This window comes from Heptranchias perlo, chromosome 7 (genome assembly GCF_035084215.1).
Source record: "Heptranchias perlo isolate sHepPer1 chromosome 7, sHepPer1.hap1, whole genome shotgun sequence".
Classification (NCBI taxonomy): Eukaryota; Metazoa; Chordata; class Chondrichthyes; order Hexanchiformes; family Hexanchidae; genus Heptranchias; species Heptranchias perlo.
Window position 1 is genome coordinate 84,243,481 of NC_090331.1, and position 11,641 is coordinate 84,255,121.

At 43.7% G+C, this 11,641-nt stretch overlaps 1 protein-coding gene across 1 annotated transcript in view; it reads left to right on the forward strand.

Annotated features, from left to right (window-relative positions):
* Positions 1-9,127, forward strand: part of pofut2 (protein O-fucosyltransferase 2) — a 40,352-nt gene extending 31,225 nt beyond the window's left edge. Inside the window, exons 6-9 of the mRNA XM_067988000.1 lie at positions 568-693; positions 4,097-4,277; positions 5,590-5,713; positions 6,965-9,127. Of these exons, the coding sequence (XP_067844101.1) occupies positions 568-693; positions 4,097-4,277; positions 5,590-5,713; positions 6,965-7,118 (585 nt within the window). The 3' untranslated portion in view covers positions 7,119-9,127. The remainder of the gene's footprint in view (positions 1-567; positions 694-4,096; positions 4,278-5,589; positions 5,714-6,964) is intronic.
* The last annotated feature ends 2,514 nt before the right edge of the window (positions 9,128-11,641 follow it).

Genomic DNA, 11,641 nt, shown 5'->3' on the forward strand with positions numbered 1-11,641 from the left:
CAGAAACTGGCCAAAGTACCACTCAGAGGGAACCCGTTAAATTTCACTGAAGGATGGAATCCAAGCAGTCACGTTAAACTTGTTTATTCAGTCACTTTCTCCACGTGCTGTTAATAAGCCTGAGCTTTTAGGAGTCTCGTGAGTCAGAAGGTCATGGATTCAAGTCCCACTCCAGAGACTTTAGCACAAAACCTAGCCTCACATTCCAGTGCAGCACCGAGGGAGTGCTGTCTTTCAGATGAGACGTTAAACCAAGGCCCCGTCTGCCCTCTCAGGTGGACATAAAAGATCCCATAGCACTATTTCGAAGAGGAGCAGGGGAGATCTCCCTGGTGTCCTGGCCAATATTTATCCCTCAACCAACATCACTGAAACAGATTATGTGGTCTTTTACCTCATTACTGTTTGTGGGATCTTGCTGTGTACAATTGGCTGCCACATTCACTACATTACAAATGAGACTACACTTCAAAAGTACTTCATTGCCTGTAAAGCGTTTTGCGATGTCCTGAGGTCGTGAAAGTCGCTATATAAATGCAAGTCTTTCTTCTTTCCTGCCCCTCACAGGCTCGGCGAAGCATGGTGTTTGCTCAACATCTGCGTTTGGTCGGGGATGAATTCAGGGCAACGCATCTAAACTCTACGGATGAAATGGATAAGACAGTTTACAACGAGGATTGGACCAGGATGAAGGTGAGCTGCAACCAAAGTAAAGCTAAAAGCTACAGCAGCAAACTGCCTTGCTGGAGTTCAGAATGTGTCAGGCGGCCGATGGGAATGGGATGCACAGTGGGTTTGAAGTCCTGGCCAATGTTGGTTAAGGCATAAATATCACTAAAGCAGATTATCTGGTCATTATCACATTGCTGTTTGTGGGACCCTGTTGTGCGCAAATTGGCTGCCACAGTTCCTACTTTGCACCAGTGAATACACTTCAAAAGTACTTCATTGGTTGTAAAACGCTTTGGGACATCCCAGAGATGTGAACGGTGCTATATAAATGCAAGTTCTTACTTTCTGTCCGGGCTATATGGGTTCTATGTGAAATGACTCCTTTGGGCAAGCGGTTCTTAAGAGTTTTGAGTCCACAGCCCAAAGCGACCCATAATTTAGCACAGCTTGGCCCACAACAGTGATTTGGGCTGGTAAGGAAATGTTCATGATGGTATAGGACGGAGCACTGTGTTGAGGTTGTGGGTAAGGCACTTATTGGGGTAGAATAGAGCTCTTTTCAAACATTTCTGTATGGATGAACCCTGCAAGCACTGAAGCATTACTCGGCACTGAAGCATTACTCGGCATTTACAGCCTTGACCTGGATATCAAGAAACGGCTGAGTGCACTGGATACAGCAAAGGCTATGGGCCCCGACAACACCCCGGCTGTAGTGCTGAAGACTTGTGCTCCAGAACTAGCTGCCCCTCTAGCCAAGCTGTTCCAGTACAGCGACAACACTGGCATCCACCCGACAATGTGGAAAATCACCCAAGTATGTCCTGTCCACAAAAAGCAGGACAAATCCAATCTGGCCAATTACCGCCCCATCAGTCTACTCTCAATCATCAGCAAAGTGATGGAAGGTGTCGTCGACAGTGCTATCAAGTGGCACTGACTCACCAATAACCTGCTCACCGATGCTCAGTTTGGGTTCCGCCAGGACCACTCGGCTCCAGACCTCATTACAGCCTTGGTCCAAACATGGACAAAAGAGCTGAATTCCAGAGGTGAGGTGAGAGTGACTGCCCTTGACATCAAGGCAGCATTTGACCGAGTGTGGCACCAAGGAGCTCTAGTAAAATTGACGTCAATGGGAATCAGGGGGAAAACTCTCCAGTGGCTGGAGTCATACCTAGCACAAAGGAAGATGGTAGTGGTTGTTGGAGGCCAATCATCTCAGCCCCAGGACATTGCTGCAGGAGTTCCTCAGGGCAATGTCCTCGGCCCAACCATATTCAGCTACTTCATCAATGACCTTCCCTCCATCATAAGGTCAGAAATGGGGATGTTCGCTGATGATTGCACAGTGTTCAGTTCCATTCGCAACCCCTCAAATAACGAAGCACTCCGAGCCCGCATGCAGCAAGACCTGGACAACATGCAGGCTTGGGCTGATAAGTGGCAAGTAACATTCACACCAGACAAGTGCCAGGCAATGACCATCTCCAACAAGAGAGAGTCTAACCACCTCCTTTTGACATTCAATGGCATTACCATCGCCAAATCCCCCACCATCAACATCCTGGTGGATCACCAGTGACCAGAAACTTAACTGGACCGGCCATATAAATAGTGTGGCTATAAGAGCAGGCCAGAGGCTGGGTATTCTGCGGCGAGTGACTCACCTTCTGACTCCCCAAAGCCTTTCCACCATCTGCAAGGCACGAGGCAGGAGTGTGATTGAATACTCTCAACTTGCCTGGATGAGTGCAGCTCCAACAACACTCAAGAAGCTCGACACCATCCAAGATAAAGCAGCCCGCTTGATTGGCACCCCATCCACCACCCTAAACATTCACTCCCTTCACCACCGGCGCACTGTGGCTGCAGTGTGTACCATCCACAGGATGCACTGCAACAACTCGCCAAGGCTTCTTCGACAGCACCTCCCAAACCCGCGACCTCTACCACCTAGAAGGACAAGAGCAGCAGGCACATGGGAAGAACACCACCTGCACGTTCCCCTCCAAGTCGCACACCATCCCGACTTGGAAATATATCGCCGTTCCTTCATCGTCGCTGGGTCAAAATCCTGGAACTCCCTTCCTAACAGCACTGTGGGAGAACCTTCACCGCACGGACTGCAGTGGTTCAAGAAGGCAGCTCACCACCACCTTCTCAAGGGCAATTAGGGATGGGCAATAAATGCCGGCCTCACCAGCGACGCCCACATCCCATGAACGAATAAAAAAGAAGTTTTTCACGGTGGGATCGTTGAGGGATAAAGTGAAAAAATCCTCGGTTTCGTTGCAGTGTCCTCACTTGATAAGCAACAAAACAAACATTTGTCAACATTGATATTAAAAAGATACTCTCATGAAATACTTCCTGTGAGAGTGTGGGGAGAAATGGAGCCTTGGAGCGAAAAGAAATAATTAGAGATGGATAGGGAGAAGTTAGGAATTTTTTTTTAAGTAGAAGGTTGTTAGGACGTGGAATACCCAACCAGAAACAGTGGTGGAAACAGAATCCACAACATATTCTGAATGGGAAGTGGATAAATATTTGAAAAAGAAGAATGTAAAAGGGCCTGTGGAAAGGGTAGGAGAATGGGTGAAGTGGATAGCTGTTTCGGAGAGCCAGCATGGGCTGAATGGCCTCTTCTGTGTGGTAAGATTCTATGGAGGCAAGGGAGAGCTTAGCCCCTGGGACTGACTCCATGGAACTGGTAAGGAGGGAGTAGTGGGGCTGGTAAGCATGTTCACTTGTTTAGATTTTTCAGAGATGCAGCAAAATTAATTCTATTAATTGCAATCACCAAGTTTCTTCTTATAGACTTCTGCTGATGGTTTATTAGGTAAATATGGTACTGAGCCACACACACAAAGTTCCAGCTCCAAGCTCTGGGTCTGTGCTGAGTTAGCTGATCCCAGCCTGCACACTGGCTCTGTAACTGGGGGAGTTAAAAAAAAACAGAAAACAATAACTTGCATTTATATAGCACCTTTAAGGTAGTAAAACGTCCCAAGGCGCTTCACAGGAGCGTTATCAAACACCGTAGTCTTAAAGAAATATTAGGACAGGTGACCAAAAGCTTGGTCAAAGAGGTAGATTTTAAGGAACATCTTACAGGATGAGTGAGAGGTTGGGAGGCGGAGAGGTTTAGGGAGGGAATTCCAGAGCTTAGAGCCTAGGCAGCTGAAAGCACGGCCGCCAATGAAGCGATGAAATTGATGCACAAGAGGCAAGAATTGGAGGAGCGCAGAGATCCCCGAGGATTGTAGGGCTGGAGGAGGTTAGAGAGATAGGGAGGAGCGAGGCCACGGAGGGATTTGAGCACAAGGATGATCTATGCATCTACTGTCCTGCATTTTGATATGAACGCTGGGATAAGCATAACCATACCTGACCTTGAGCTTTTTAATCCCTTCTGCTGTAGGTGAAGTTGGGCACTGCCAGGGGTGGCCCGTACTTGGGCGTGCACCTGAGGAGAAAGGACTTTATCTGGGGCCATAGAAAGGATGTCCCCAGCATCAAGGGAACAGCCAAGAAGATTCACAGCCTCATGAAAGAGCTGAAACTGGATAAAGTGTTTGTGGCAACAGACGCAGCTGAGGATGGTAATAATCCCAGGCTGTACGGTTATCAGCGGTCAGGCATTCCGTGCGCTCCTTCTCCAGGCTGCACATGGCAAGCACCAACAGTGACATCACCACGGTCAAAGAGACATCATTTTTCCTCAGCACACATTTCATGTATGCTTCTCATTTTATTTTAAATTCACGCAGCGCATTAGAACACTTCCATGTTGGTCCGTACAATGATGGGATAAAGACTTATTCCCTTCCTGTGTCAAAGTTGCCTATCTCAACTTGAACGTTCAGCCACTGTCCTTCATGGAGGAAAGTGGACTTTTTTTAAAACATAGGAACAGGAGTAGGCCATTCAGCCCCTCGAACCTGTTCTGCCATTCACTTAGATCATGGCTGATCTGTATCTCAACTCCATTTACCTGCCTTGGTTCCGTAACCCTCAATACCCTTACCTAACAAAAATCTATCAATCTCAGTTTTTAAATTTTTAATTGACCCCCAACCTCAGCAGCTTTTCGGGAAGAGAGTTCCAGATTTCCACTACCCTTTGTGTGAAGAAGTGCTTCCTGACATCACCCCTGAACAGCCTAGCTCTAATTTTAAATTTATGCCCCCTTGTTCTAGACTTCCCCGCCAGAAGAAATAGTTTCTCTCTATCTACCCTATCAAATCCTTTAATCATCTTAAATACTTCAATTAGATCACCCCTTAATCTTCTATACTCGAGGGAATACAAGACTAGTCTATGCAACCTGTCCTCATAATTTAACCCTCTGGTGAATCTGCGCTGCACCCCCTCCAAGGCCAATATATCCTCCCTGAGATGAGGTGCCCAGAACTGAAGTTTACACCTCTTACTCTCCATTTCAGAGCAGTGGTGGTGAAGGCCAAAGAGAAGAGCAGATGCTAAAGATGGAAGGGGGTTGTTGGAAACGAGGAGCTCTGGGTCAGGCCAGGGTTTGATGGTATTGAGGCTGAAACACCTATTTACAACTCCACACTTGGGTGTAATCTGTAAAAAGAAAAAGCTAATGTACATTTGTTCAGTGAGACCTAATACTTGGGGCAAGTGAATGTTATCATTGAGAGGGAGATGGACAGGTAAGAACGAACAAACAAACTTTCCTTGATAAGGGAGTGACTAGCTCAAAATACATTATTCGGGGTGCTGATAAAGTGTGCAATTTGCAAAGTCTTTGTAAAAATGAAGACCACTCCAAATGGAAATGAGTAGTACGCAATGAAAGAGATAAGTGAATAACAGGTGAAGGGGTGCAGTCTGTTTCTCCCATTCCATTACAGCTGGCCATGACTAAGTTTAACATCTTCATTCTTTTAGACCTGAAGGAGCTGAAGGGCCTTCTCCCCGAGATGCTTCGATTTGAACCGACCCAGGAGGAACTGCGATTATACAGAGACGGGGGAGTCGCAATCATTGACCAATGGATCTGTGCTCATGCCAGGTAGAAGCAGGGATCAGATAGACTTAACACTGGCTTAACACCTCTATTAAATCTCCCCTTAACCCTCTCTGCTCTAAGGAGAACAACCCCAGCTTCTCTCATCTCCACATAACTGAAGTCCCTAATCCCTGGTCCCATTCTAATAACACTGGAGTTCTAGTAACATTCTATAGGTCATAAGTGTGGTATAAAAGGCCAGTACACCACTAAGATTATCACACATCATACATCCTGACAGCCCATAACTGAGAAACCCAAGGACACTGTCCAAGATCCTGCAGTCCCAATCCAGCAGACCACCACCAAAGGCTATAAAACAATGAGTCATAAACACTTCATCCTTTGAAACGGAGTCAAGAAAATAACTTCCCAAAAAATAACCCTTGATATACTACTACATTAATGTAACGAGTGGGCCTGGGGTGCTTTATTGCTTGTGCACTATAGAGTTGCATCTATTTGTAAAAATGTGGTACCACACTAGCACTCGTGTATCTGTAACAACTCTACAGCTTGTTGGAAGATCCTGAGTAAAGTTATTTGCAAATTACTGTTTATATCACATCCGTTCAATTGAAGGGAAAATCATTTCTAAGTACAGTGAAAAACATCAAATTAAACGAAAAGCATACAAAAATATACAACTATTTTTATTTTTAAATTTCTCTCATTTAATTTCTAATCCTCTTTTGAGCTGGAAACTGAGCTTGAGGTAGACGTTATTTACACTGTGCAACAAGACATCAATTTATATTAATGTGTGTTTGGCTCCTGTATTCTATCTAAATATCAGGTCAACACCATTTCTAAATATCTTCTCACTCTTCCATCCATTCCTTAATCCCTTAGGTGGAATAGTCATTACAAATATTTATTAAAAAACCAAACATGATTTTTTTGCAAACTTTGACGTGCAAATCAGCAATAATACAATAGCGTAAAATGCTAACTTTTTATATGAACAGCGACGGACATGAAAAGACCCTCTCTGGTCCATCCAGCCTGTCCCACGCAACAGTGATACCATGTGTATCACAGTATATACACTGCCCACCCGAAACAGTGTTATCTCCTGAGAGAGGCGAAAAATCCAATTTGGGGAATTCCTCTCAGATCTCCTTAGGCAATCAAAACTGGTTTACGTTCATGAATTTTAATTTGCTGTTATTGGATTAATTACAGATTGCTACAACTAAAATGAGGTGTACAGTATCACATAATTCATTAATTAATCTTTTGCTTTTCTTGCAGACACTTCATCGGAACGTCAGTGTCGACGTTCTCATTCCGTATCCATGAGGAGCGGGAGATTCTTGGCTTCGAACCCAAAACCACTTACAACAGGCTGTGTGGTGACCAAGAGAAGGAATGCGAGCAGCCGACACACTGGAAGATCGTGTACTGAACGGGATGGGTGTGCGGTGTCGCGGGATTACCTCAACAGTGAAAGGATTAAAGTTATCCAGGCATGACTTTGGATGGGCAGTGTAGCAGAAGGCCGTACCTATATTTTGCACCACTTCATTAAATTTATATTTTCCTGATTTCCTTTCCCTTTTTGTCCCTGTCACGATACGTCATCTTTTCTTGCAGCTTTCTGGTGCCAAGAAAGCAAGTGTGTCAACGGCACAGGTTCCCTGAAGGGGACTAATGCTAGGCAAATGAAGTCATCTTCCCTTAGGGGTTCCGACTGGGAGAGTGGACGTACAGTACATCATTTCTCAAAGTCGCATGATATTTCCCCTCATGCTTCCACTGGGAAACTGGGTGGGGGTGGGGGGGGAGTGAATTTCAGAGCTTATCCCGTTTCACAGTAACTTCAGCGGAGGAGGAGGTGCTCCGAGAAAGTTTAACCCAGGTAGAAGCAGCTTGGTATCTCCTCTCTTGGGCTCCTGCTGTAAGACAGTGTGTGAGAGTGATTATACAAAGAGCAGAACGTTACTGCCAGGATACACTCTTCTCCTTTTCCAGTTACATATCCTTCCTGTGGCAAGGTCTAGCCCCAATAGGGGTTGTTACAAAGTTAAAAGTCTCAGTGCTGGTAAACTCAATTACTACCTCTAGGCTGTGAAGATAGTAAGTTAACTTATCACTCTATCCTTCACAAAGGACTCCTTTTACAAATTCCAGCCGACCCTGCACAGTATTAAGATCTGAGACACTACCTGGCGAATGCAGTTACCGATTTAATTTGGTTGGTAATGCCTACAGTGACCAGCTCTGGGTTTACCAGAGCCTACCAGTCTTTCATGCCTAATAATTTAAAGTGTTTGGTTACTATCTCCAATCCAGGTAGATAACATTATTCATCGAGTTAAACTCCAATGCTCAATTACTAGATTACTTTCCCTTAAGCCAAAGTTCGTCACAATTCTCATTGTTCAATTTTGCAGTGTTTGATTCATGGGTGTTTCCAAAAATATTGCTCTCCAGCCCATTCTGAAAAGGATTCAGTCCTTTGCCCATCCACTTCCCCTTTAATCCAGATACGATCTACTAACACAACTTTTGAGCTAATGATCTGAAATAAGTGGGTAAGACTGACTGGTGCAGGTTAGCTGAGCAACCTGATTCACACAGCCTTGATTACAGTGGGAAGATGAACAACTGCACTAAAGCTATACTTTGACGTGCAGTCCCACTCTGGAGCTCTGACCGCCTCTCAGAAAGAGCTGCAAATCTGGACAGCTGAAATCTACTTGACAGGAAACATCTGGCCTGTAAAATTGTCAAACACCAAGTATTTTATATTTTCATTGTATCAATCATGGAATATTATATACCACTTTATATTGTAGAATATAATATTTACAGTGCTTTATTAATTGGAGTTTTATTTTAGATGAGTCACATCGTTTGAAGCAGACTATTTCTGGCTGTACCGGGCCAGCCTGGAGATATTTGAGGTTGCAACACATTTAAAGGAAAGTATTGTGTAGGCAGGTGTGTTTTAAAAAAAAATACTATTAAAATGTGGTCCGTAGAATTATCTCTAGACAATCTGGTCTTCCCTTTGAATACCAGTGCTCACTTGTTATCAGGCTGCTTTAGAACTCCATAACATTTCAAACACTTTGTTTTGCCTGATTTTAGTACATTTTGTTATATACGAGACTGTTCACATTTTCTTCTAAGTTACATCTCCACATGGAGACTTAATTAATCTCCTTTTGTCTTGTGTTTCCATTCTTGCTGAATTGTCATGTCTGGTCCCATCTCATGTCTTGGAATTCACTGCGGAGCTCACCACCAATGTTCACATCGAGAACTGTTCGGTCCAAAAGCACAAAGGTTCTCTACATTGTGTAATGCACAGTCAGAGCGCCATGTTATTCTGACCCTTAATAAACCAGCTATTTATAGTTTGTATGTCAATTTTTTAAAAATAAAAATCTATAATATCTGAGCTGATCACTCCTAAGTCCACAATGCCGTTCTTTCTTTTCACCAATATAACGGGCTTGCTGATTGCATCGGGTTTTACACGGACAAGTGGCAGTGAAAAAGCCAGCAGAATTCTAAGTAAATTCATCAGAAATCCTTAGCCCCACGAGCCAACCTCAACTTCAGAATTCTCCAAAGATGATAGATATCCAGTAATAGAATATTGTCTCCCTGTGTATAAAACTCCTTGACTCAGTCCAGAGCCATTCACATCAGTAAACTGATGAAGCCGCTGTTAGCAACATAAAGGAGATGTGCGGCTGAGCTGTTCTCTGCAATATTATGACCAGCAGGATCTCAAGAGTTACTAACACTTGAGGCAAACATCAAATGTTACAAGAGGAACACGAGAACAGCTCTAGCACCCCTCCCCCCAACATTCTGCATCAATCCAAACCGTCAGTGGTGAAGCTTCAGAGCTTAGTTGTCCTACCTGTGGAACCCTTGTTCCCATGCTGTCACCCGAGACTTTTGCATGGAGAAGAGTTAACCTTCACTCGCCACAGGAAATCTGCACATTTGCATCCCAGTACAACATCTCCACCTTCTCCATTGCTGCCAGTAACTATCATGGTCAATTTGTGATGTGGAGATGCCGGTGATGGACTGGGGTTGACAATTGTAAACAATTTTACAACACCAAGTTATAGTCCAGCAATTTTATTTTAAATTCACAAGCTTTCGGAGGCTACCTCCTTCGTCAGGTGAACGATGTGAAAATCACATCGTTTTCACATCGTTCACCTGACGAAGGAGGGAGCCTCCGAAAGCTTGTGAATTTAAAATAAAATTGCTGGACTATAACTTGGTGTTGTAAAATTGTTTACAATGGTCAATTTGATGAGACCTCCCTTGTTGCAGCTGTGTCCCGCCGCCCAGCCAGGAAACAAAAAAAGCCTTCTTAATGATAATTATAGATAGACACATTACATGTGTGTTGTAGAAAGGGAATCCTGCATTGTCTCAATGGTTACACATTGACCATCTGAGGTTACCGTTATTCATGAGAAACCTGCAGTGCATCGGTTACTGGTATCTGGCAACACACTGCCTGCTTTCCTGATGTGCACTAGGTGGCAGCATTTCAATAGAACCTGAGGTTGTCGTGAGGGATCTGTAAAGTGGTAGATTTTACTTTGTATTGCCACTAGATGTATGACGGCCACATCTGTAGCACAAACTTGGCTGCATAAATGAGTGTCGATGATGTTTACAGTGTGTAACTGTGGAGGAGATGCCGGTAGATTGTAGAATCATAGAATTATGATTTATTTATGGTAACAAATGCCAAGCCACCGGATTCGTTTTATTAATTTGCATGAGGATTTTTTTCCCCAGGGTTAGAAACCCCTATAACATCACCCACCCCTTATTTTCTATTGTTCTCACTGGTATATTTTGTAATTTCCCCTCTCCCACTTGAAAACTAGGGAGGAAACTGCCTTTTAAACTCATTCCTAAAATGTGCACAGGTCGCCTTCCTGAAGTAGTATGTTCATGTGCCTGCAAAGGGAGAGGCATTGCTAGATCTAGTTATAAATAATGAAATTGATCAGGGAAATGAGTTAAATGTGGGTGAGCACCTTGGGGTTAGTGACCATAATATGGTACAGTCCAAATAGAAAGGGGAATAGATAGTACACAAATAAGGACAGATTGGAATAGGGTACATTTTAGAAAGCTGAGTGAACTTGCTGAGGTGAGGTGGAAACAGAAACTGGCCCATAGGATTGTAGAACAACAATGGGATACTTTTAAAAAGATTGCAGAGTTGCAGAATAAATACATTCCATTTTTAAAAACGAGACTACTTTAGGTTTCAGAATGGCGTGGATAAATAGGTTAGGAACAAACTCAAATTGAAGAAGAGGGCATATGGGACATAAAAGATCCCGTGACACTATTTTGGTGAAGAGTGGCGGAGTTCTCCCCGGTGTCCTGGCCAATATTTATCCCTCATTCAAGATCACCAAAAACAGATTACCTGGTCTTTATCACATAGCTGTTCGTGGGACCTTACGGTGTGTAAATTGGCTGCCATCCTTCCTACATTACAACAGTGATTACACCTCATAAGTGCTTCAATGGCTGTAAAGCACTTTGGGACGTTCTGAGGTCATGAAAGGTACTATATAAATGCGTCTTTTATACTGATGAGGCCATTTGTTCCTCAGTGCATACATGTAATTTTGGTTTTCTGATGCAAGTGCATGCTAGTAACACATTTAAATGAGACAATGAATAATTAGTTCTGCAGCAGAAAACACTATCACCCTCAACAAAATAGATTTTTTTTCATTTAGCTGTGGTTCCTGAAGCAAAGCGCACAAATAAAATTGATGTGGAGATGCCGGTGATGGACTGGGGTGGACAAATGTAAGGAATCTTACAACACCAGGTTATAGTCCAACAAATTTATTTTAAAATCACAAGCTTTCGGAGATTATCTCCTTCGTCAGATGAAGGAGATAATCTCCGAAAGCT